Source organism: Podarcis filfolensis (assembly GCF_964270895.1).
Source record: "Podarcis filfolensis genome assembly, chromosome: 2".
Classification (NCBI taxonomy): Eukaryota; Metazoa; Chordata; class Lepidosauria; order Squamata; family Lacertidae; genus Podarcis; species Podarcis filfolensis.
This window is the reverse complement of record NC_139605.1, coordinates 6,362,253-6,388,250: the sequence shown is the minus strand read 5'-3', so window position 1 is coordinate 6,388,250 and position 25,998 is coordinate 6,362,253. Positions and strand designations below refer to the sequence as shown.

Here is a 25,998-nt window from a genome sequence, read left to right as displayed (position 1 = left end):
CAGCTGAGTCAGGTAAGGGATTTTGTGGGTGGTTTGCGGTTCGTGCCCCAATTATCCCTCAAACCCAGCCAAAACTTGTTGGGTTGTTGTTGTTGTTGTTTAAAAGAGATATGCCTGGGGCACTTTTTCCTCTCTCTACCTCGGCTTCTAGTCTAGCCCATGTATAACAGGATCAATGCCTGCTTTTAAAAACATATCTATATATTATTGCATTTATTTCCCATCTTTTGCTCTGTGGAGCTCAAGGCAACGTCTCTGCCCCCCCCATTTAAACCCCACAACAACCTTGTGAGGTAGGTGAGGTAGAGAGACTGGCCGAAGATTGCCCCGTGATCGCTGAGCAGGGATTCAAACCCCAGCCTCCTAAGCCCTAGTCCGGCACTCTTAAGTACACCTTATTCTGCAAAGGTGAATGGCGCTGGTACCGTGAGTTCTTGCAAGCCTGCAAAGTGCCATTCGGTTTTTGCAACGTTGCGTAAGGTGGAAGAGACAGGGAAACTCAGTGGTAAATCAGTGAAGGAAGGCAGCGTGGTGCAGTGGTTAGGGTGTTGGACTAAGACCCTGGCGATGAGAGTTCGAATCCCCACTCAGCTGTGAAGCTCACTGGGTGGCCTTTGTCTCCCAGTCTAACCTACTTCGCTGTGTTGTTGATAACAGGGAGAACTGTGAATGCCACCAAGAGCTCCTTTAAGGAAAGGTGCAAATAATAATAATAATTAATAATAATAATAATAATAGTAATAGTAATAATAATAATAATAATAATAATAATAATAATAATAATGTGCTATAGGATCCCTTGAGCCCATAAAATCCAGCTTGTTTATGAAGATCATCTGAAGAGGTGCTTTTAATGGGTCCTTGTTTTAAAGAGGTCCACCTTGCCTCTGGTAGAAGTTGGGCGTTTAGGGTACACAATCACCTGCTATGTAACTGCTTTCCCAGCAGAGATTTGGCAAAAGCTTTTGACTTTCAGGAGTCTCTCTAAAAGGTTTTTATTGCCAGCTGGACTTCTTGCTGATTATATTTTCTACTTTTTTTAAAAAAATGGATTAGCCTGTCACCTTAAGGATTATCTGTATTCTTTTAATTGTGTTTTGTATTTTAATGTTAATATAGATACAAACAGACACACGAGCACACGCAAATAGATAGATAGATAGATAGATAGATAGATAGATAGATAGATAGATAAATAGATAGATAGATAGATGGAACAGTGCAGAAATACTTTCATAAATAAATATTTGTAGCCTTTAAAATACCCACAAGCAGCAAAGTGAGCAGTTCTGCCTATAAATTATCTCCTGGAAGTGCCTTCAAAACGTATCCTGACTTTTAAATTATTGTTTATTAAATTTGTATACCTCTTTTCCATCCGTAGCTCTTAGGGCAGTTCACAACACAAAAACACAAAATACATCATAAAAACAAAAACCGAAAAGCCCCCTTCTAATGATGAGAGGTGAGAATATTCTCCAGAGAATATTTTCCACAAACTGTAAATTCTGTGTCATCAGCTGCTTTAAATGTACACACCTCATTAATTGAGAACATTCTCCAAAACATTATTCTCGAGAATTTAACATTACTACCCCCCACAAACCAGTAACCCTCTCTTCCCCCTTCGTAGCCACCAGTAACCCTGCTAACTGCTGTTTTGTTTTTGTTTTTTCCAGATTGTTGAGGCTCTGGGAGACAGGTGAGCTTGAATTATGGGTACAGCGGAGCTGGAAAGGGGCCTCAAATGTGGGGTGGTCAGACCATGGGGTAGGGACACATCTTGTATCTGATGCTGCCTGGAACCAGGCAGAGGACCTTCTCGGTGGTGGCGCCTGCCCTGTGGAACGCCCTCCCACCAGATGTCAAAGAAATAAACAACTATCTGACTTTTAGAAGACATCTGAAGGCAGCCCTGCTTAGGGAAGCTTTTAATATTTGATGAATTATTCTATTTTAATATTTTGCTGGAAGGCGCCCAGAGTGACTGGGAAACCCAGCCAGATGGGCAGAGTATAAATAAATTATTATTATTATTATTATTATTATTATTATGCCTGTCTTGAGCATCCTTCTCTGTCTCTTTTCTCCAGCAAGGAAGGCATCAAGCTTCCCCCAAAAACCAAACCATTTCTGGTGGAGTCGAAACAGGGAGCCGGTGCTCATTTGGAGGAAAAGTCCGCCTTTCAGGAGGAGATCCTTGGATGCAAAGGTTGAATATGAGTCTTTCTTGATTCTGCTCCAGCCATGGTGCAAAAGTGGATTGGGGTGGGTGGAGATTGCAGTTCTCCTCCCTCATCCTTCCCCTGCTCCCTGAAAGGCCATAACCATGGCTGAAAAGTATACATACCATAGCTGTCAACTTACAGATTTGAAAATAAGGGACCAGCAGCCTCGAGAATAAGGGATCAGCAGCCAAAATAAGGGATTTTGCTTAGCTTATACAGAAATCCGGCACTGATGGAGCCATGCTGCTTTTGCTGCGACTGACTGTGTTTTGCAGGGGGTTGGACTAGATGATCCTAAGGGTCTACAACTCCGACCAAAGAAGAGGGGCAGACAAAACTGATGAACGACGTCGTGATGGCAAAGCTTCCAGGCAGAATTAGAAACCAGGAAGAGGATCTCTTTAATAAAGAATGGGGGAAGTTTATAATTTATTTGAAAAGCTGTTGTAAAGAGTTACATACATTGGTAGGATTGACAGAAAACTTGTAGTAAAAATTTGAACTATGGATGGACAAATGATTTATCAAAATAGAGTTATGAAAGGGATGCAGAGGGGGAAATCACTGCATTAAGATGTTGCACTGGTTGGAGGGGATGCTAAGCAGCACGTCGGGGCTGCTGTCATCTTGGCGCGAGGAGTTCCATCAGCCCTTCCCCGCCCGAGAGGGAGGGAGAGAGACTCTCACCCACGCCGCCTGCGAGCCCGGCATGAGGCGGTTGCGGCGCAGCCACTGAAGCGCCGCCCTTCTGCGTCCCTCCCCATCCCCTCCTCTTCCTCCTCCCTCAGGCCGCCTCCTCAGCCGCCACTGCCGCCTCCGACTTCGCCTGGCAGCGCGGTGGAAGTCTCACAAGAGAGGGGCTGCCTGCCCACCCGCCGCCACCTGTCTCCTCATGACGCGCCCCTGAGGGGTAAAGGGAGAGACGGAGACACGGCAGCTTGTGCGTGCTCTCTCTCTTGAGGCAGAGGACCCCCAGCCGCTGCTTCCCTCCTGAGCCGGGCAAGCATGAAACCCGGGAAATTTAAGGGACATCATCAGCAAGGGACAGCAGCGGGACACGGCGCTGGGATAAGGGAGTTTCCCGCCACATAAGGGACGGTTGACAGCTATGATGCATACATATACAGTGGTACCTTGGTTTTCGAACGTAATCTGTTCCGGAAGACCATTCAAGTTCTGAAACGTTCAAAAACCGAAAACTTAACAGACGGCAGCTAGGCCTCATGATCTTGCACTCAGCGGAAGCCGCGTGGCACGTTCATCTTCTGCAGCGTGTTCGAAAACCAAATTGTTCGTCAACAGAGACATTCAAAAACCGAGGTACCACTGTATGTATATGTAATTTTTTATATTTTTTTAAAAAAAATATTAAAATGCCATCCCTGTGTGTGAGACCACTTTAACTAGCAGGATCCCAGTGTTATATGAAAACTCATTCTGTACTTGAAATAAATTTGTCTTTTTCCGTGGCAACATTTTAACTTTGGAACTCCCTACCTATTGAAGTCAGGCAGCCGCCTTCACTGAACTGTTTTCAGCTTAAAATATTTATCTTTAGGCAAGCCTATCTGGACACGTAGATGTTGACATGTCTTAATTTCTTTTCCTGATAAGTTTCATTATTTTTAAATCTTATGTTGATCATCTTAATATTTCTTGTAAATGGTTTAGAGGCTACAATCGAGTGATATATATATATATAATTTTTATTTATACCCCGCCCTTCCCAGTTCAAAAACTGGGCTCAGGGCAGCTAACAACAAATTTAAAACACTTAATTGGTGCAACAAAAAAACAGCATAAAATACGGTATAAAACATGAATAACAATAAATTCAGAATTGAAAAATCAATTTAGGGGGGAAATCCATCCAATAAACATTAGATGATCACCAGGGCTAGCTGGCTAAATTAGTCCTATTTGGACCAGCGAGGAGACCAGGGGAGAATTAGCTGTGGGATCCCAGAGCGGGTAATCTTCATAAAAAGGGGAGGGGGAGGGAAGGAAGGGGAACAAAAGATCAGGCTAAGTTCAAGTTGAAAGCCAGGTGGAATAGTTCTGTCTTACAGGCCCCGTGGAAGGAAGTTAAATCCTGCAGGGCCCTGGTCTCATGGGACAGAGCATTCCACCAGGTTGGAGCCATCACTGAGAAGGCCCTGGCCCTGGTGGAGGATAATCTGACTTCCTTAGGGCCCGGGACCTCTAAACTATGGTTATTTATGGATCTTAAGGTCCTCTGCGGGGCATACCAGGAGAGGCGGTCCCGTAAATATAGTATATATTATATGGTTGAATAAATTAAATTAATCTCCGAGCCTGTTTATCTGCATTTGGTCAGGCTGTCCCTAATTTGCAGGGTCTCTTTTGTTTTTTAAATGGACATGGAATCATAGAAGGGACACTAAGGGTCACCTAGTCCAACCCCCTGCAATGCGGGAATCTCAACTAAAGCCCTAAACGGCCTCGGCCTAGAGGGCCTTCTCGGTAGTGGCACCCGCCCTGTGGAATGCCCTCCCATCAGATGTCAAGGAAATAAACATCTATCTGACTTTTAGAAGACATCCGAAAGCAACCCTGTTTAGGGAAGTTTTTAATGTTTGATGTTTTATTGTATTTTTAATATTTTGTTGGGAGCCGCCCAGAGTGGGTGGGGTATAAAATAATAATAATAATAATAATAATAATTATTATTATTATTATTATTATTATTATTATTATTATTATTATCCCTGACAGAGGACCATCCAACTTCTGCTTAAAAACCTCCAATGAAGGGGAGTTCACTGCACATCTATGTCTGACTAGATGTTCAGATAAAGCAATTTTTCATGCATGAGTTAACTGTGCCGCTTGCAGAGGAAGCTTTGATGATTTCCAGCACTGGGCTACAATGGTACCTCAGGTTAAGAACTTAATTCGTTCCGGAGGTCCGTTCTTAACCTGAAACTGTTCTTAACCTGAAGCACCACTTTAGCTAATGGGGCCTCCTGCTGCCGCTGCACCACCAGAGCACAATTTCTGTTCTCATCCTGAAGCAAAGTTCTTAACCCGAGGTAATATTTCTAGGTTAGCGGAGTCTGTAACCTGAAGTGTATGTAACCTGATGCTTCTGTAACCCGAGGTACCACTGTATTACCAAACTGGCTGCTAATAGTGCTAATTTTGATCTCTCCCTTTTTTGATAGGTCAAGGGTTGACAACCGAGAAGGAGAACGGCGACGAAACAACTCGCGGTGCTGACAGTTCTGAACAATTAGATATACCCGGGAGATTGTTAGGAAAAGCCAAAAACACCGTTTTCCCGGCTCCTCGGCAGGATGTGACTTTGGAAAACGAGCAAAAGCAAAAGTGGACACCTCCAGGAAGAGGCCAAAACAAGTCGGTCCTTCGTGCAGCAGGCAACAAAGTCGGCGCCAACAAGAGGCAACTGGCGTGCAGCAAGTGTGGGAAAAGCTTCAGCAACAGCTCAAACCTTATCGCTCACGAGAGAATCCACACTGGCGAGAAGCCCCACAAGTGTCCGAGCTGTGGGAAGAGCTTTGGTAAGAAATCGACCCTCGTCGCTCACGAGAGAATCCACACCGAGGAGAAACCGTACGAGTGTTCAGTGTGCGGGAGAAGCTTCAGCCAGACCTCGAGCCTCATCGCCCACGAGAGAATCCACACGGAGGAGAAGCCGTACGAGTGCTCCGAGTGCGGGAGGAGCTTCAGTTTAAAATCGAGCCTGGTCGCCCACGAGAGGATCCACACGGGCGAGAAGCCATACAAATGCTCCGACTGTGGGAAAAGCTTCAGCCAAAAGTCCGCCCTCATCCCGCACGTGAGGACCCACAAGGGAGAAAAGCCCTACACCTGCTCGGCCTGCGGGAAAGGCTTCAGCCAGAGCTCGAACCTTATCGCACACGAGAGAATCCACACGGGGGAGAAACCTTATCAGTGCGCGAACTGCGGCAGGAGTTTCAACTGCAGCTCCAGCCTTATCAGGCACCAGAGGATCCACACGGAGGACAAGCCATACGACTGCTCGGACTGCGGGAAAAGCTTTGGCTGCAGCTCAAGCCTCAACCGGCACCAAAGGACTCACACGGGCGAAAAACCCTACGAATGCTCGGATTGCGGCAAAACCTTCAGCGTCAGCTCGCAGCTCAGTGTGCACCAGAGGACGCACACCGGAGAGAAGCCCTTTGAGTGCTCGGCTTGCGGGAAAAGTTTCAGCGTGCGATCGAGCCTAAACGCCCACGAGAAAATCCACACGGGGAAGAAACTGTACAAGTGCGGGGACTGCCCCACGAGCGTCTACTTGAAATCCAGCCTCAACGCACACAAGAAACTGCACCGAGGCGAGAAGCCGTATGACTGTGCCGAGTGCGGGAAGAGCTTTTCCTGCAGCTCCAGCTTCCTCCGACATCAGAGAATCCACACCGGAGAGAAGCCGTACAACTGCACCGACTGCGGGAAGAGCTTCACTCTGAACTCGAACCTTATCACTCACCAGAGAACCCACACGGGCAAGAAGCCCTACCAGTGCCGGGACTGCGGCAAGTTTTTCAGCGTGAGTTCACAGCTCAACGTTCACCAGCGGACGCACACGGGCGAAAAGCCCTTCGAATGCTCGGACTGCAGCAAGTGTTTCACCTGTAGCTCTGCCCTGATTCGACACCAACGGACCCACACAGGAGAGAAACCCTACCAGTGCTCCGAGTGCGGGAAAAGGTTCAACCTGAGTTCGAACCTTATCGCTCATCAGAAAACCCACACGGGAGAGAAACCGTATAAATGCATGTATTGCGGCGAGAGCTTCTATACGAGGCCGCATTTTGTTGAGCACCATAAAACCAGCCACCTAGAGGCTATAAATGCAAAAACAGACGACAGCAAAGTTCATCATGACTCCCAGTCCATCAAGTACCAGATAAACTATGTAGGCTGGGATTGACAAATTGACTGAGAAAAGCGTAGTGGCAGAGCTGATGGGAGGTTGCCAGCGGTGGCTCTTGTACACTGCTCACCTGTGTTTTGCAAAATAAAAATCCACGTTTCTTTGGTTCCGTATCTGCCTTGCCGGAGACATATCAGATGTAAATTCCTGTCGGGTTCTAGACATCAAATAAAGGTGTGGAAACAGGGCTTAATATTTTTTTAAGGGGCTGGAGAGATGAGCCAGGTCTTTTTATTAGGATCTTGTATGGAGCTAGAACAGGGAGGTCCAACACACAAGGCCTTTGTTGGCTGCCCTCAGCAGCATTTGACACCCCCCATCCACCCTCACACTACTTTCCCAAAGCTGGGTAAGTGAGGACAAAATGCAAAACCAAAAATCCATCCTCTGCCCCGTTTCAGCATTTCTACATCATGTTTCTTAAGAAGGCAAAAAGGCCTGGAGCAGTCAAAACAGAAAAGGATGTGCATCTGTCAGGGCTGCCCAAGGTCCCAGCTCGCAAAGGACCAACGCTGCTTCGTTGTTAGGTACAAAGTCTTTATTGAAGTTCAGTTTCACTTCCAGAGCCCTGTTTCACTTCCTCCCCCCTGACACCAATTTAAGATTCTAGCCTTACTCCACCTCTTCCTCAGTTCCTTCCGCCTCTGGTTCCGCCTGGCCGTTGGGGTCTCGCCCTTTCTAGACTCTTCTGACGCTGAATCCCCTGAGCCTTCCCCCTCCCTCCGGCGGGCTTTAGGAGCTGGTTCCCCATCCGGGTCTCCTGCTGTTCCCCGCGCCTGTACATTTGAACTTGGCGCGCGCGCCCAGCCGGTAACTTTTCTCCTGACCGTTTCACTGCTGCTGCTGTCACTGCTTCCCCCTCTGGGGGGGCTAGCTGCAACTGACCTCCCCTCCGTTGGAGGCGTGGTCAGCCCTGACTCTCTCTCCCCGCTGGAGGAGACGCTGGCCCTGACACATGTGACTCTTCCCCCCCACTACGCTCTGGTGGGGAAACTGGTCCCAATCCCCCACTGCTGCTTTGGGGTTCCCCTCTGGCTCCTTGTTTCTGGTGCGTCCCCCCTGGGACCCCCCTTGCCCTGACCGTCGGCGCCCCCTTCTGGGAATCTTCTGATTCGCTGGAGAAGCTCATGGAATCTCTTGGGCCACTGTCATACTCCCCTACGCTGCCCTCGGATTCTTCCCCTTTGCTCTCCATTTCCTCTCTCCCCAGTGCTCCTGCTCCTGAGTCCCTGACAGCATCTTTTTTTTTTGTTAGCCACCTTTAAAAGTTTATTGAAAAGTCAAGAAGGATGTTTTAACAGAAAATAAAGAGTGCTGTTTGGGTAAAGGTAAAGGTAAAGGGACCCCTGACCATTAGGTCCAGTTGCGGACAACTCTGGGGTTGGGGCACTCATCTCGCTTTATTGGCCGAGGGAGCCAGCGAACAGCTTCCGGGTCATGTGGCCAGCATGACTAAGCCGGTTCTGGCGAACCAGAGCAGCGCACGGAAACGCCGTTTACCTTCCTGCCGGAGCGGTACCTATTTATCTACTTGCACTTTGACGTGCTTTCAAACTGCTAGGTTGGTAGGAGCAGGGACCAAGCAACTGGAGCGCACCCCGGCGCGGGTATTCGAACCGCTGACCTTCTGATCAGCAAGCCCTAGGCTCTGTGGTTTAACCCACAGCGCCACCTGCGTCCCGCTGTTTGTGTAGGCACAGTTTGTTTTTTAATTCTTGCTGGAAAACATGCATACATACATATATACATATATACATACATCATCATCATCATCATCATAGACTTTTATTGCACTAGCCAAAGGCCATGGCATCATTCAGAAAAATAACAAAAGGAAAAACAGCAATAACCATAAAAATCATCAGGCACCACACATACAATATAAACCACGGTCACAAGTAGAGTGGTACCTTGGGTTACAGACGCTTCAGGTTACAGACTCCACTAACCCAGAAATAGTACCTCAGGTTAAGAACTTTGCTTCAGGATGAGAACAGAAATTGTGGTCTGGCGGCGCAGCGGCAGCTGGAGGCCCCATTAGCTAAAGTGGTGCTTCAGATTAAGAACAGACCTCCAGAACAAATTAAGTTCTTAACCCGAGGTACCATTGTACTAAAATTGTTTGTGGCATAAAATAGAATAGCAGAAGATTCTCTAGTAAAATTAAATAGCCGAATCCCCTTTGCAGTTGACCGCTATTTTATCTAGTTCTTTCCTCCTGATCTTCTTAGCTGCCAACGCATAGAGTGCTACTTTATAAGTTGCAAAGTCATCAGTATCGCTGATTCGGAAATGGGTTTTATGAATCGGTCTCTTGGGTCTATATATAACGGGCACTGCAGTAAATAGTGGCGCAGGTCCTCCATGCAGGGTTGTCCACACAGACAAAGCCTCTCTTCACAATGTACTTTGCTGTAGCGTCCATTGGAATCGTAATTCTGTGAAAGCGATTCAAAGCATGGCAAGTGGGAGCTTTGACAGGTAACTGGCCTGGGTATGCTCGTTTTAATAAGTGGGAACCATGGCGAACTCTTGGTAGACGCCATCTGGCAGGGACCAAAATCTCGGAGGTCAATTAAAAGTGGTGAAGAAATCAGACCTCCTGTACGTTTTGGAAACAGGAACTGTTGTCACGATTAAACAATTTAAATGGCAAATTCACAAGATGAGCAATTTGGAGCATTGTTTGATTATGTGTTCTCTGTGTGTGTGTGTTTGGATCTAGAGGACGACATACATGTTTACACCATGTGAATACATACAAACAGCTACAAAAACGGAGTCCTGTTTATACTGAAAATAAAACACCCGCAATGAAAGAATTGAGATGCTGATGTACTTCGCATTTAACCCTTCCTGTAATTTGGAAGGAAAATGTAGCCAACCTATAATGTCTTTAATTGCAATGGGTCAGCAGCCATTGTTGTCATCGTTGTTGTTGCTAATAATGCAGTAATAATAATAATAATAATCAGTGCTTTTTTTCTAAAATAATGTTTAGGGGTACTCTCATTTTCCTACTCATATAGAAATACTGCCCCTCAATGAGGCCAAACTTAGATTCACAAAATGTTTAGGGGTATACGTACCCCCAGAAAAAGCACTAATAATAATAATAATGATGATGATGATGATGTGTGAGGGGGTGCCAAACCAAGTCTTTGACCCAGGTGAAAGAAAGAAAACCTAGTTTCATCCCTCTTCTTAAGGCATGGGTAGGCAAACTAAGCCGTGGGGGCCGAATCCGGCCCAATCGCCTTCTCAATCTGGCCTGCGGACGGTCCAGGAATCAGCGTGTTTTTACATGAGTAGAATGTGTCCTTTTATTTAAAATGCACCTCTGGGTTATTTGTGGGGCATAGGAATCCGTTCATTATTATTTTCCAAAATATAGTCAGGCCCCCCACAAGGTCTGAGGGAGAGTGGACCGGCCCCCTGCTGAAAAAGTTTGTTGACCCCTGCCTTAAGGCTTGAGAGCGAGCGCGGCTGGTTTCCCCGGTCAGTTGGCAACCCCTGGCTCCTCTGCCCGTCCCCGCAAGAGGGCTCTGAGCATCCTTGAGGCGCCTGGCGGCAGCCGCGGTCCTTCTCTCTCCGGTGGGGGCGGAGCTTCGCCCGGCTGCGCCCAATCGCTGCGGAGAACGGAGAGAAGGAGGCACATCAAAGGAAAAGAAGATCAAAGCGCTTGGCGGCGCCTCCTCCGCCTCCGCGGAAACAAAAGCGGCGAGCATCTGCGGACCGGGGTGGGGGCGGATCTTGCTCCCCTCCTCCTCCTCCTCCTCCTCCTCCTCCTCCTCCAAATCAGGGGATCTGTTTAGGGTAGATCCCTTTCGTTTCAAGGCTTGCTACTTCAGGATGGAGAAAATCACCTTTTGCCCAGGGCAGCCATTGAAGTGCTCGGCCTTTTCCTGAAAACTTCCCCCTTCCTCGTTATTCTGCTCCTCCTCGTCCAGCTGTCCCACATTCCCTACATCGGCTTTATTCCGCATCATCGGTGGGGGGGAGTGGGAGCACCCTGGAACTTGCTCAGGTAAGTTTGGGGCAGAAGTGGCGGGTTTTCACCTGCGCCCCCCTTTATGGGCATTTCCCTCCCTTTGGGGTCAAAACCCCTGCTCTTTTCATAGAATTGTTGAGTTGTAAGGGGTCCTCAACCCCCTGCAATGCAGGAATCTCAACGAAAGCATCCACGGCAGATGGTTTTTTGGGGGATAATAATAATTAATAATAATCCGAGTGGCTTCCAAGCAAATATTAAAAACAATACAGTGTCAGACATTAAAAACTTCGCTAAACAGGGCCACCTTCAGTTGCCTTTTAAAAGTAAAATAGTTGTTTATTGCCTTGACATCTGGTGGGAGGGCATTCCACAGGGCGGGTGCCACTACCGAGAAGGCCCTCTGCCTGGTTCCCTGTAACCTCACTTCTTGCAGCGAGGGAACCGCCAGAAGGCCCTCGGAGCTGGACCTCAGTGTCCGGGTAGAACGATCGGGGTGGAGACGCTCCTTCAGGTATACTGGGTTGTCATACAAACCACAGAGGGACACAAGGGTGTCTTCATCCAATTCCCATTACCCATTCTTTCCTCTTCCCTGTTCTTAGCCATCACAAACCCCAAGACGTTGGCAAAAGTGGAGCAAGGGAATGAGGTAGCCCCACGTAGAGCGCATTGCAGTAGTCCAAGCAGGAGATAACTAGAGCATGCACCACTCTGGAAAGACAGTCTGCGGAAAGGTAGCGTCTCAGCCTGCATACCAGATGGAGCTGGTAGACAGCTGCCCTGGACACAGAATTAACCTGCACCTTCTTGGACAGCTGTAAGTCCAAAATAACTCCCAGGCTGCACACCTGGTCCTTCAGGGGCACAGTTACCCCATTCAGGACCAGTGAGTTCCCCACACCCACCAGCCCCCTGTCCCCCAAGAACAGTACTTCTGTCTTGTCAGGATTCATCCTCAACCAGTTAGCCGCCATCCATCCTCCAACCGCCTCCAGACACTCACGCAGGACCTTCACCGCCTTCACTGGTTCTGATTTGAAAGAGAGGTAGAGCTGGGTATCATCCGCATACTGATGAACACCCAGCCCAAACCCCCTGATGATCTCTCCCAGCGGCTTCGTATAGGTATTAAAAAGCATGGGGGAGAGGACGGAAGCCTGAGGCACCCCACAAGTGAGAGCCCAGGGGTCTGAACACTCATCCCCCCCCCACCACTTTCTGGACACGGCCCAGTGCCCCCAGCTCCCAGCCCCTCTAGATGGTCCAGAAGGATATTATGGAGCTCAGCCTTTCATCTATTGGGGCTTTCTGCCAGTACTTTAGGTGTCTATGGGCAATGAGACTGTGTGTTGGATCCCCTCTAAGAAAATCCTCCAGCCTCTCCTTTCCCCGTCACACTGTGTAATTTTGCTCAGCGAGAGACCACTTCTGTGAGATTTTTAAGCGGAGGCTGCATGGCTACCTGTCATGTCTGATCCAGTTGAGATTCCTGCATTGCAGAGGGGGTTGGACTAGATGACCCTCGGGGTATCTTCCAACCCTACAGTTCTGCGATTCTACATACAAAGGTCCCCGGTTGAATCCCCAGCATCTCCAGGTAGGACGGCGGGATAGCTCAGTTGGTAGAGAAATAGACTCTTTAGGGTTGTGGGTTTGAGCCACACGTTGGGCAAAAGATTCCTGAATCGCAAGGGGTTGGACTAGATGACCCTCAGGTCCCTACTGACTCTACAATTCTGTGGTTCTACTGCAGAGAAAGGAACGCAGGTGGCGCTGTGGGTTAAACCACAGAGCCTAGGACTTGCTGATCAGAAGGTTGGCAGTTCGAATCCCCATGATGGGGTGAGCTCCCGTTGCTCGGTCCCTGCTCCTGCCAACCTAGCAGTTCGAAAGCATGCCCAAGTGCAAGTAGATAAATAGGTACCGCTCCGGCGGGAAGGTAAACAGCATTTATATGCACTGCTCTGGTTCGCCAGAAGCGGCTTAGTCATGCTGGCCACATGATCCAGAAGCTGTACGTCGGCTCCCTCGGCCAATAAAGTGAGATGAGCGCTGCAACCCCAGAGTCAGCCACGACTGGACCTAATGGTCAGGGGTCCCTTTACCTTACTGCAGAGAAAGCCTCTGTGTTTGAAACCCTGGAAAGCTGCTGCCAGCCACTGTGCGCAGCACTGGGCTAGTTGTTCCTGTTTAAAGCAGCAGCCCGTTTTTCTCAGCTGTGAGGATCGGAATCTCACAATTATATTTGAGGCACATAGCTCACTTGCTTTGCAGGCGGAAGATTCCCAGGTTCAGATTCCATTGTCTCCAGGAAGGGCTGGGAATTTCCCCTGCCTGAAACCCGGGAGAACCAGTCATTGTGCCCACCCCTTGCTCTTTCCAAAAGGGACACCCTGTGCCTTTAACTGCCACCTGCCAGGCAGGAATACAACAGGGAAAGCCTCCCTCCACTGACCTACCTCTGAACTGAGCAGTATTGCTTATTTCCCTCTGAAAAGATGCTGGAGACCCTGCCTCATCCAAGGAGACCGAGGGAAGATGCTTCTGAGGACCAAAGGATGAGCAAGGAACTGCTGGTAGGCCCATTTGCCGTACTATCATTATGTATGAATAAATCCATAATGTCGATATGAAATATGTCTGCATAAAATATTTTGAGTGCCTACAGAGGTACATTGCTCTAGCAATCAAGCCTATTGCGAAAGTGCTCGCTCTGTGCTATTTAACTAGCGCTTAATGCCAAAATAGGCTTCTAAGCAATTTTCAAAATATAATAGGGTCACCATATTTCAAAAAGTGATTATTATTATTATTTATTCAACTTATACACCACCCTATACCTGGAGGTCTCAGGGCAGTTCACAACAAAACACAAAAGTTGTTTATCTTTTTTTGTTGAGCTTTCCCCACAAAAGTTGTTGTGCTTTTTGGCAAAATCTCAAAAAGAAAAAACACTACCAATATGGGCTGAATACCAGCCGTGTCTGGGAAACTCCAGACATATGGCAACCCTAAAATATAACAACAATTGGGCAATCATTACAATGTGGTAGTATCTCTGTACTCTGCCATTTTTGGGTGTTTAAAGCTGTTTCATTGAAACGTCTCAGCTACAAGTTTGCGGAAATTTGATTTTAAACAGGTCATATAACCACTCCTCAAGGAACTTATATTTTGAAAATCTAAGTCATTTTCAGCCAAGAAAATCTCCCCTTGGGCGAGGTTCTCGAACGGGTGGTTGCGGACCAGATCCAGTAGGCGCTCTTGGAGGAAACCGATTTTCTGGATCCATTTCATTGGGGTTTAGGACCGGTTTTAGGACAGAAACTGCTTGGGTCGCCCTGTACAATTGCCTCTGTTGAGAGAAAGATGGGGAAATAAGTCCTTGTTAATTCTCTCTGTCTCTCAGCTGCTTTCAGTACCATTGACCATGGTATCATTCAGAAGTTGGGCTATTCTTGTTGGGCCACCAGGAATACACATATAGAGGGTCTTCTACCGCTCTCAAAGGGAAAGGAATGGAGAGGGCTTTGGCTGTGTCTGTGTGAGCGGGAGAAGGAGAGAAAATGTGTTTTTTTGTGTGCATAGGAAAGAGAACCCGGGGGCGGGGGGGAATCTGCAGCCCAGCCCTGTGCAGTTTCACTCAGGAGCAAGCTTATTTTTTTCCAAAACATGCTTCACCCTCCTTTTTTAATCGCAGAGGAAGGCAGACGTGGAGAGGGAGAAAATTGTACAGGAATGGAAGGATCTCTGTCGTTTTCTGGAAGAACAGAAGCAGCAGCTGATCTGGTGGCTGGAAAGTCTTGCAGGGAACATTATCGAGATAAGGGGGCAGAGTCCGTCCGCGGAGACTCATCCACCAAGCGAAACGGGGGGGTCGCAGGAGCATATTGAATGCCGGCAGGTGAGACTTCTTCCTTTTTTTTGGAAATGATTTTTATTTGGTTTAAAAAAATAAACAAGATATAGCAAAATCATTTATAAGTCCATATACTCTGAATCTCGCGACTTCTCCCCCCCCCCACTCTCCGTGGGTCCTAATGCTAATATTTACGCCTGCATATCAATTCATTGTCCAGATATCTTGTCCCTCTAAATTATCCATACTTTTTGTTAGTTACTTTACAAGTGTAGTTAAAATTCTGCTAATGTTTTCATCTGTTTACAATGGTCTCGTAGATATATTACAAATTTTCCCCATTCTTTTTTAAAGATCTTGTCCTCTTGATTTCTGAGCTTCCCAGTTAATTTTGCCATTTCAGCATAGTCCATCAACTTGGTCTGCCATTCTTCCATGGTTGAGATTGTTTTTTCTTCCCATCTCTGGGCTAATAACATCCGTGTGGCTGTTGTCACATACATGAAATGTATTTTCTGGTCATTTGGAATCTCGGTACCTATAATTCCTAATAAAAAAAGCTTCTGGTTGTTTTTAACAAAGGTTATTTTAAACATTTCCCCCCCAATTCATCTAATATCATCTCCCAGAAGGTTTTAGTTGCCTTACACATCCACCACATGTGATAAAAGGTACCGTCTTTGTCTTTACATTTCCATCAGGTGTTTCTACTTGTTCTGTACATTTTCCCTAACTTGTTGTTGTTGTTGTTTAGTCGTTTAGTCGTGTCGGATTCTTTGTGACCCCATGGACTAGAGCACGCCAGGCACTCCTGTCTTCCACTGCCTCCCGCACTTTGGTCAAACTCATGCTGGTAGCTTCGAGAACACTGTCCAACCATCTTGTCCTCTGTCGTCCCCTTCTCCTTGTGCCCTCCATCTTTCCCAACATCAGGGTCTTTTCCAGGGAGTCTTCTCTTCTCATGAGGTGGCCAAAGTATTGGAGTCTCAGCTTCAGGATCTGTCCTTCCAGTGAGCACTCAGGGCTGATTTCCTTCAGAATGGATAGGTTTGATCTTCTTGCAGTCCATGGGACTCTCAAGAGTCTCCTCCAGCACCATAATTCAAAAGCATCAATTCTTTGGCGATCAGCCTTCTTTATGGTCCAGCTCTCACTTCCATACATCACTACTGGGAAAACTTCCTAACTTAGTAGGAGTCAAATACCACCGGTATATCATTTTCATATCATTTTCTTTCAGCGTACAACATGCCGTTAATTTCAAATCTGCTTTCCATAGCCTCTCCCAATCTGCTGGCAGGTGAGACTTTGCCAATCCAGTGAAAAGACGGGACTGCTTCTTGCTCGTCCATTCATTGGATAGACAGTGCTGTCTACCAGTTAGAGTGTCCTGGGACTGGGAGACCAGGGTTCGAGTCCTCACTCGGCCACGATGAAGCCTTGAGCCCAGTCACAGCCTCTCGGCCTCACCAACCTCACAGGGTTGTTGTGGGGGGAGGAAAGGAGGATTAATTCTTTTTTTATTCCAAGATGAGCCCATTTGCATGCATCCTGTTGCTTCAGCATAGTATCTGCAATGCAGACTGTTCACCCAAGTCGTTCCTGTTGTCGTCTCTTCCCTCCAGGCCACTGGCAGTTCCAGCAGCAGACAAGGAAACTTCCTCGAGGTGGAACTGAGGCTTCACCATTTCTCTCAGAGGAGGAAGGCCGTCTTGGGAGAGGCGTTGAACTGCTTCCGAGGTGAGCAAGGGTCTTCTGAGTTCTCTCTTGGGCAGCGAGACGCCCATCAAAGCTCTAGTGAAGGCGATTTGCACCTGGCCCTCCACCCCAGTGCAACTGAAAAGGTGCTGGGCTCACCGTGAAATTGTTACAGTATGTGCCACACTTTTAGCCAGTACTATGTACACTTGAGGCCCCCCCCCACCCGAAAGAAACACTGATTATTATTATTTAAAAGACTGATATACAGCTCTGCATCAAAAGATCTCAGAGAGGTTCACAACAGAAAAACACAAGTACGGTAATTAAAGCAAAAACAACTAAACGATAGCCCACGCTACTTTATGTCTGTTAAACATTAAAAGCTTCCCTAAACAGGGCTGCCTTCAGATGTCTTCTAAAAGTCTGGTAGTTCTGTTTCTCTTTGACATCTGGTGGGAGGGTGTTCCAAAGGACGGGTGCCACTACCGAGAAGGCCCTCTTCCGGGTTTGATTGTTTGGGAGCCAAAACATTTGAGATCTAGGCTGTCCGACTTCCGAGGTACAACTTTGTTGCAATAGCTCAAACCAGGGCATTGCCGGTATTTCTGCTTCCAGAATCCAGCGCAGACAAAAAGAGAAATGGCTTGAGTATGCACTTATACCTTTTAAAATGCATTATTTCCCTCAAAGGATTCTGGGAACTTGTTGAGGGTTGCTTCAGGTATATGATGAGGCTATCTGTTTCCTTGAGGAAGGTGGAATGTGTGTTGATCAGAATACCCAAAAAAAGCGGTTTCTCTCTTTGCCTTGTTTCCAGAGTCCCTGAAGATGGAGCTCGAAAGTCTGATTGGTACGTCCCTGGCTCTGACGGGACCAAAGGGGTGTTTTGTTTTATAAATAACAGCCGAAACAGTGTGTGAAGCCCTCTTTCGACTTGGGATCCCCAGCGGCTGCCGTTCAGAGGCGCCTAGCACCTCTGACAGTGGGGACACAGCCGAGCTGCCTGCTACTAGCGACATGCTTTGAGCTTGCTCTCTGCTACTAGCAACTTACTTGTCCGCGGCTTTTCAAACTGTTTATGGGGATGGCAGGGGTGGGGTGGGAGAGGACAGGATGAAATCTGAACGATGCCTTTTTTTGCAGCTCCTCCCTTTCTTCCGGAGTCTCGTCTTAAGGACTCAAGAACATTCCCCCCATCTGGCTCGGGAAAATTTCATTGGGAGCAACGTGAAATGGAAACAGACGCAGGATCTGTAGTTCAGGTGAGGGTGTTTATTCCCTCCTTACCACCCTTGCCCTGACCTCGCCACTGTGATCCACGCGACGGTCACCTCCAGACTTGATTGTTGTAACTCGCTCTACGTGGGGCTGCCCTTGGGACTGACCCAGAAACTCCGGCGGGTGCAGAATGCCGCGGCGAGGCTCCTTACGGGGTCCTCACCGCGGGATTACATTCACCCGGTGCTATACCAGCTGCACTGGCTCCTGGTGGAGTGCAGGATCAGGTTTAAGGTGCTGGTTTTGACCTTTAAAGCCCTATACGGCCTAGGACCCTCGTACCTACGGGACCGCCTCTCCTGGTATGTCCCACAGAGGACCTTAAGGTCCACAAATGACAACATCTTGGAGGTCCCAAGTTGAAGGTGGTTAGATTGGTCTCAACTAGGGCCAGGGCCTTTTCAGTACTGGCCCCAACTTGGTGGAACGCTCTGTCACAAGAGACTAGGGCCCTGCGGGACTTGACATCTTTCCGCAGGGCCTGCAAGACAGAGCTGTTCCACCAGGCCTTTGGCCAAGGCACAGTGTGACCCCCTCCTTTGGTAATCCTCACAGAACTCTAGCCCAATGGTTGCTATTATTTTGATTCTGAATTGATTTTAGAATGTATTTCAATTAATTGACTGTGACTTTATGTAAACTGCTATTTTACTGTTGTTAGCCGCTCTGAGCCTGGCTTTGGCTGGGGAGGACGGGATATAAATAAAAATTATTATTATTATTATTATTATTATTATTATTATTATTATTATTATGCTACCGGGCAGTGTGAGCAGCTTTGGAGGCAGAATGTCAGGACTCAGCTATACAGCTGCAAATATAACCGCTTTAAGTGTGTTTAAAGTGCATTATAACATTATAACACCAGATGGCGATGGTGAGCTAATGGCAAATTCCATACAGATTTCAAAACGTGTTTTTTTTAAAGCATATTCACAGCATTTTTATATATATATAGTGTGTAGATTCGGCCCAAGTATTCTAAACATCACACACACACAGCAGCCTGATTACCCGAGTCTGATCACAAATGCTGATTTCCTTCCCAGAATCTGCTGAAGTTTGAGGACGTGGCTGTGGATTTTACAGATGGCGAGTGGGACCTTCTGGATGCCCACCAAAGGACCCTCTACAAGGATGTCATGCGAGAAAACTATGAGAACACAACCTCAGTGGGTAAGAGGGCAGGTCTGTGTTTTAAACCACCGGCCGCGGGGAAAGCTTTCTATTTCTTTACCAAAATGTCTGCACTGCTTGACCGCTGTAAAATGTCTAAGCGGTTTACAGGAAATATTAAAAGATGTTAATAGCCGATAATTGGAAAGGAAATTATGTTCCAACCAAAGAAGAATGGTTGAATAAATTATGCGAATACTTGGAATTAGCAGAGTTAACTGATTTGATAAGGCAAAAACCAAAAAATATAATCCAGAAACAATGGAAATGTTTAAATGATTATTTATGTAGACAAAGATTAAATGTAAGGTATTGGTTGTGTTCAGAATAGATTTATGAAAGATTTAGAAAACTTATTGATTAGAATATTTGTGTGAGATTGTATTGGAAAAATACGGAATAACAGATACAATCTTGCTTAAAATGTATATAGGAAGTGCAGTGTGAGCGATGGAAGTCAGTCAATGAAATTTTATTATTATTTTCATATTGAGATATTTGTAGAATAAATTTGGAAGAAATTCTTCCAACTTTTCTCCTTTCCTCTTTATTTTTTCTTTTTTCTTTTATTCTTTTCTGTTCTTTTTTATATATGTGTGCTTATCTGAAATATATATGTATGTATTTGCAAAATTTTGCTTATATTTTGTAATACCGTATTTTTCGCTCTATAAGACGCACCAGACCATAAGAGGCACATTGTTTTTTGAAGAGGACAACAAGAAAAAAAATATTCTGAATCCCAGAAGCCAGGACGGCCAGCGGGATTACAGTGCAGCGATCCCACTGGCTGTCCTGGCTTATGGGATAGCTACGCGCAGCCTGTGCACGACCAAGCAAGAAGCCAGGACAGCCAGCGGGATTGCAGCGCTTTGGGGAGTGCTTTGGGGAACTGCAGGAAGGCAGACAACTTTGGTCCCCACAACTGCCTCATAGGGGCAAGATCTACAGGGACGAGTTGCCGCCCTCATGAGGCCTGGCCTCGTGAACCAACCTCGTTACTTTATGAGACGAGTGATTGTTTAGCTGGCCTGCTCCTGACAGGTGTTGTCTGGGGAGGCCAAACAGAGTGACCCGGAGGCTCCAGGGTTCCCCACACCTTCTGTAGACTCAGAAATGACTGTGACTTCCTCCTCTTCTCCCCTGGCTTCCTTCCTGACCAGTTCTGGCCATCACCAAGCCTGGCACGATCTCTCGGCTGGAACAAATGGACGAGCTGCTGGCAATGGATCTCCACAGCGCCAGGGACCACGTAGGAGGTATGCCATTCAGACGTAATATTTGCTGGGAAGGGGAAGGCGATGATAACGTGGGATGGGATTCTGGGCAGCGGGAGGGTTTGTACCCATTGGTGGTCTGGAGCGCAGCAAGGTTGTTTCAACCCCGCTGTGTCTCAAGTCGCTTTCTTGATAATAATAATAATAATTTATTATTTATACCCCACCCATCTGGCTGGGTTTCCCCAGCCACTCTGGGCGGCTTCCAACAAAGTATTAAAATACAGTGGTCTGTTCAACATTAATCTGAAGGGCTGCCTTCAGATGTCTTCTAAAAGCCTGGTAGTTGTTTTTCTCTTTGACATCTGGTGGGAGGGCGTTCCACAGGGCGGGTGCCACTACCGAGAAGGCCCTCTGCCTGCTTCCCTGTAACCTCACTTCTTGCAGCGAGGGAACCGCCAGAAGGCCCTCGGAGCTGGACCTCAGTGTCCGGGTAGAACGATCGGGGTGGAGACGCTCCTTCAGGTATACTGGGTTGTCATACAAACCACAGAGGGACACAAAGGTGTCTTCATCCAATTCCCATTACCCATTCTTTCCTCTTCCCTGTTCTTAGCCATCACAAACCCCAAGACGTTGGCAAAAGTGGAGCAAGGGAATGAGATCTGGGCTGAGCGTCGGTGCAGGCCTCAAGGAAATGCTTGCAGCGAGCCAACAGGTGAGGCCACTTAGAAACCACAAACAACCTTTTTTTGTCTCCAGAAGTTGGCTGCGTCTACAAATGGGCGGATCCTTTAAGCCATCATGTCTTGATAGATCTGTGCTCCCCTAATTTGTCACACCGGCTTTCTCCTTTCCTATAGAAGTCAGACTGGCTCCTTCCTTGTTGTCCTTCTGCCGGCAGGTGAAGTCTCATTTATTCTGTCAGGCCTCTGGGAACTGTCTGCTTTTGTTTTAAGGAAAAGGCTTCAAAATTGCTGCTGCTGTTGTTGTTATTGATAATGATGATGATGTTGGTGATGATGATAATAATATATTACGTGGCGCTGTGGTCTAAACCACAGAGCCTAGGGCTTGCCAATCAGAAGGTCGGCGGTTCGAATCCCCGTGATGGGGTGAGCTCCCGTTGCTCGGTCCCTGCTCCTGCCAACCTAGCAGTTCAAAAGCACGTCAAAGTGCAAGTAGATAAATAGGTACCGCTCCGGCGGGAAGGTAAACAGTGTTTCCGTGTGCTGCTCTGGCTCGCCAGAAGCGGCTTGGTCATGCTGACCACATGACCCGGAAAGCTGTCTGTGGACAAACACCAGCTCCCTCGGTCTGAAAGCAAGATGAGCACCGAAACCCCATAGTCACCTTTGACTGGACTTAACCACCCAGAGGTCCTTTACCTTTTACCTTTACTTTTTACAGATTATCTTTTAAGTTTTTTGTCTTTTATCTGTGTTTGTGTAAGCAGCCATGAGTTCTGGTCTGGGGAAAAATACATGATATAAATATATTATTATTATTATTATTATTATTATTATTATTATTATTATTATTTCCCTCTATTTAAGATGTTGTCTCACTTCCTTCTGTTTTCTCCATCTTGTTGACGGTGCCATTGTTGCATCTATCAACCTGAGGCATAGCTCAGTCGGTAGGACATCAGACTCTTGAACTCAGGGTCAGGGGTTTGATTCCCATGTTGGCTGAAAGATTCCTGCATTGCCGGGGGTTGGACTAGATGATCCATGTGGTCCCTTCCAACTCTTCTGTTCTCTTCTCTTCTCTTCTGATGACTACATGTGAATCACACTGATATATCTTCTCCTTTTCCCAGGAGTTGCTGAGAGAACAAGAGAGAATGAGGGGAGAGGTCTTCAGCCAGAAAACTTTGAGCTGGCAGGGTCACACGTTGCATTGCTTCAAAGCACTGAGACCAAGTCCAAATCCCGTGAAAAGCAGGAAGCCCCTGAGACTCAACCCATGTCGCCAGGCAGCCATCTTGCAGAGCAGCTACTGGAACCAGTTCTTTTTGTGGGGCTGGAGAAGAACACAGGCAACATAGGGAGGGGACAGGAGAACCAAGAGTTTTGCTCCGCCGGTGGGAAGGTCTTCAACAACAGGGAAAGCCTGGTTAGACATCAGAGAATCCACAGCAGGGAGAAGTCACACACCTGCACAGACTGCGGGAAAAGCTTCAACAAGAGGTCCAACCTTATTACTCATCAGAGAATCCACACGGGAGAGAAGCCCTACCGGTGTGTGGAGTGTGGGAAAAGCTTCAGCCTGAGCTCCAGCCTCGTCCGGCACCAGAGGATCCACACTGGGGAGAAGCCCTACCAGTGCTCTGTGTGCGAGAGAAGCTTCAACCAGAAGCCCTCCCTGGTGGTGCACGAGAGGACCCACCGCCGCGAGAAGCCCTACAAGTGCTCGGCGTGCGAGAAGAGCTACAGCCACACCACGAGCCTCATCGCTCACGAGAAAATCCACCGGGAGGAGAAGCCGTACTGGTGCGCGGAGTGCGGGAAAAGGTTCAGCTTCAACTCTCAGCTGATCACCCACCAGAGGATCCACGCGGAAGAGAAGCCCTACAAGTGCTCCGTCTGCGGGAGAGGGTTCAGCCGCCCCTCCAGCCTCATTGTGCACGAGAGGGTCCACACGGGAGAGAAACCCTACAAATGCACCGCCTGTGAAAAGGGCTTCCCCTCCAACTCGAGTCTGGTGAGGCACCAGCTCACCCACGTGGAAGAGAAGCTGTGTGCGGAATGCGGGAAAAGCTTCAGCCCAACTTCCCGACTCCAGAGGATCCAGGCCGGGGAGGAAATGGCCAAGTGCCCGGGATGCGAGAACCGGTTCGAATCGAGTCCCAGTGGTTTTCCAGTGGCGCATCTTCCCAAATGGAGGAAACCCGTTGGCAGACGAAACAGCAGTCGGCGTGATGACATTCGTATCGTAGATTCCGCAGAGGTGCAGCTGGAGGACGATGTTTTCGGCCAAAGCTCCCTGCCTCTGCATTATCACATTCACTATGCGGGGTGGGAATGAAAGCACCGTATTTTTCGCTCTATAAGACGCACCCGACCATAAGACGCACCTAGTTTTTAGAGGAGGAAAACAAGGGGAGAAAATATTCTGAATCAAATGTTGTTGGAGGAAGGAGGAGGGAAGATCAGGCGAAGGCATCTCTCCTTCTTGCTGTGCTGGGTTCAGCAGAGCAGCGCAAAGCCTATTATTAATGAATTGATTTTAGAATGCTGTATTATTTTACTGTTCTAAGCCGTTCTAAGCCCGGCTTTGGCTGGGGAGGGTGGGATATAAATAAAATTATTTTATTATTATTCAGCAAAGCGGGAGGAACGCTCCCGCTTTGCTGAAGAGGATTTGCACAGCTATCCCTGAAGCCAGAACAGCAAGACGGAGAGCTGCATAGTCTGCATTCACTCCGTAAGACGCACACACATTTCCCCTTACTTTTTAGGAGGAAAAAAATGCATCTTATACAGAGAAAAATACGGTAAGAGGGGTTTTTTTTTGTGCGCTTGCTGTCTAGAGCTAATGTAGCCCAAAACATCTGCCAGGACGCCAGGTTGATGAAGATCTGTGATTGTAGGGGAGCAAGCGATGTATCTTTGGTCTTACTGTAAATATATTTAATTTTCAGGGAAATGTTCTTGGCAGCTGGGGGAGAAGGGGGGGAATGTTCCCTCCCTGGAGAAATCTAGTTTGGCTTTGTTCTGGATACATTAAAATTGCCGGAGGAGTTGAAAAAGCAACTTCTTGTTCTTCTGAAGAGAAGTTGCTATGTAAGAATGAAGATGCGTTTGAACTTTAGATTAATTTGGGAGCACACGTTTTTGTATGTATGAACACACACAAAATGTAAACTCGGCTTACTTTCTGCAGGGATAGCGCTGCAATCCTAAGGCCCGTTCAAATGTGGTCCAGAGCCAAAATTCCCTTCAATTCCGACGTTCAAGTGGTGTGTGTTGTTGTTTGTGTGGCCAAACCCATGCTCAAAAGGGGGGGTCACAGTGGGCTTCAGGGAAACCCCTAGTTTTGCAAAGCTGTAAGAAAATTTTTAGAGGGCGAGGGAGTGGAAGGAGGGGTGCATGTTCAGTGACCATTTGGGGGACAAGGATAATGGAAAGGAATTGGAAACTGTCATGGCTTCCCCGCAAAGAATTCTGGGAAGTGTTGTGCATTAGGGGTGGTCAGACCTGTTAGGGGAGACTCCTGTTCTCTCTCCTAGAGCTATAATTCTCAGAGTGGTTTAACGGTCATTCCCTCTCCCCAGGGGATTCTGGGAATTGTAGTTCTGTGAGGGGTGCCAATGGCAGGGCCTGCAGTCTGACCGCCTCATTAATGCCCTGTGATGTTGCCGAAATGGCGAGGTTTTTGTGTGTACGTGTACGGAACAAACTACAGACGCCCGTTAACCAATTCAAAGGCCTTTATTCAAAGGAGATCCAGAAGACACACAAAAAAAGTATTTAGAAATAAAAGGGAAGTCTCTAAACACAGGGCCACAATCCTGTTTGGAACCAGGGGCACATTGGCAAATCTAAGGCGCTGAGGGCGCCACGAAAAGGCCCATTTTACAGGAGACGATCATCAGAATGTCCCCCTTCAAGCAAATCATATCCCCAAAGCAAAAGACAAAAAAGAAGGAAACACCCCCAGAAACAACCAAAACCCATAAAACTTAACATTGGGAGGAGCTGGAGGCTAGGTTAGCGCCCTGAGGGGCTGTCTGAGTGTCCCATGATGCTTGTGAAGAAGAGGAAGAAGAGTTTGGATTTGATATCCCGCTTTATCACTACCCGAAGGAGTCTCAAAGCGGCTAACATTCTCCTTTCCTTCCTCCCCCACAACAAACACTCTGTGAGGTGAGTGGGGCTGAGAGACTTCAGAGAAGTGTGACTAGCCCAAGGTCACCCAGCAGCTGCATGTGGAGGAGCGGAGACGCGAACCCGGTTCACCAGATTACAAGTCTACCGCTCTTAACCGCTACACCACACTGGCATATGTGGGCATATGGTTGGGGAACCCCAGATCTAAAACATTACCCATGTCTTATAAATAACAGTAACACTGATTGTCCGGCGCTTCGCAGACACGCACAACAGTCCTGTAAGGCGGATCTGTATAGCTGGCCCTCTCCTCACAAACATATCAAGTGCGCATGTGTGGACATCACTGCTGACCAATGGCTACTTGCCACAGCAGCTACGGCCACCTCCAGAGCTGGGAGAAAGTGCGCTTCTGAATGCTGGAAACCACAAGAAGGGAGAGTGTTGCTGTTGTGCTCTGGGGTCTGGTTCGCAGCGTTTCCCATTAGGGGAATCTGTCTGGCCCCTGTGAGAACAGGATTTTGGACGGGCCTCTGGGCTGATCCAGCAGCCGGTGTCTTCCTATGTTCTTACTTGTGTGTAAACAGGAAGGCGTTTGCACTCCTAAGGCTGCAACCCGAACGCCCCACCTTACCCAGGAGTTAGCCCCACTGAGTCCAACAGGCCTTACTTCCAAGCAGACATAGGATTGGGCTGGGATCTTTCAGATCCAAGCCTTCCTTGGGTCTGCCCCCTTTTCGACTTTATCACAAGGACGCAGGAAGCTGCTGG

General features: G+C 47.6%; 2 protein-coding genes across 4 annotated transcripts in view; both read left to right on the top strand.

Annotated features, from left to right (window-relative positions):
* Nucleotides 1–7,280, top strand: part of LOC310758167 (uncharacterized protein) — a 28,799-nt gene extending 21,519 nt beyond the window's left edge. The window contains exons 5-7 of the mRNA XM_083604097.1: nucleotides 1,680–1,702; nucleotides 2,094–2,212; nucleotides 5,414–7,280. Of these exons, the coding sequence (XP_083460223.1) occupies nucleotides 1,680–1,702; nucleotides 2,094–2,212; nucleotides 5,414–7,164 (1,893 nt within the window). The 3' untranslated portion in view covers nucleotides 7,165–7,280. The remainder of the gene's footprint in view (nucleotides 1–1,679; nucleotides 1,703–2,093; nucleotides 2,213–5,413) is intronic.
* LOC310756637 (uncharacterized protein) lies at nucleotides 7,243–24,043 on the top strand. Of its 3 annotated transcripts, none has more exons than XM_083601095.1 (10): nucleotides 7,243–7,341; nucleotides 13,660–13,737; nucleotides 14,862–15,065; nucleotides 16,646–16,760; nucleotides 17,539–17,571; nucleotides 17,865–17,983; nucleotides 19,049–19,175; nucleotides 20,339–20,434; nucleotides 21,009–21,110; nucleotides 22,215–24,043. In XM_083601095.1, the coding sequence occupies exons 2-10, from the start codon at nucleotides 13,660–13,662 to the stop codon at nucleotides 23,420–23,422; spliced, it is 2,082 nt and encodes a 693-aa protein (XP_083457221.1). In that variant the 5' UTR covers nucleotides 7,243–7,341; the 3' UTR covers nucleotides 23,423–24,043. The 3 variants fall into 3 exon arrangements, with proteins under 3 accessions (XP_083457221.1, XP_083457220.1, XP_083457219.1); XM_083601094.1 differs by lacking the exon at nucleotides 7,243–7,341 and adding an exon at nucleotides 10,811–11,194; XM_083601093.1 differs by lacking the exon at nucleotides 7,243–7,341 and adding an exon at nucleotides 10,827–11,194 and having other exon boundaries at nucleotides 13,436–13,737.
* The last annotated feature ends 1,955 nt before the right edge of the window (nucleotides 24,044–25,998 follow it).

Excerpts from the sequence above, each read along its gene's own strand:
- LOC310756637 (XM_083601095.1), top strand. The coding sequence starts at position 13,660 with ATGCTGGAGACCCTGCCTCATCCAAGGAGACCGAGGGAAGATGCTTCT. Across the intron at positions 13,738-14,861 it reads GGATGAGCAAGGAACTGCTG|AGGAAGGCAGACGTGGAGAG; the intron begins GTAGGCCCATTT and ends TTTTAATCGCAG. Across the intron at positions 15,066-16,645 it reads AGCATATTGAATGCCGGCAG|GCCACTGGCAGTTCCAGCAG; the intron begins GTGAGACTTCTT and ends TCTTCCCTCCAG.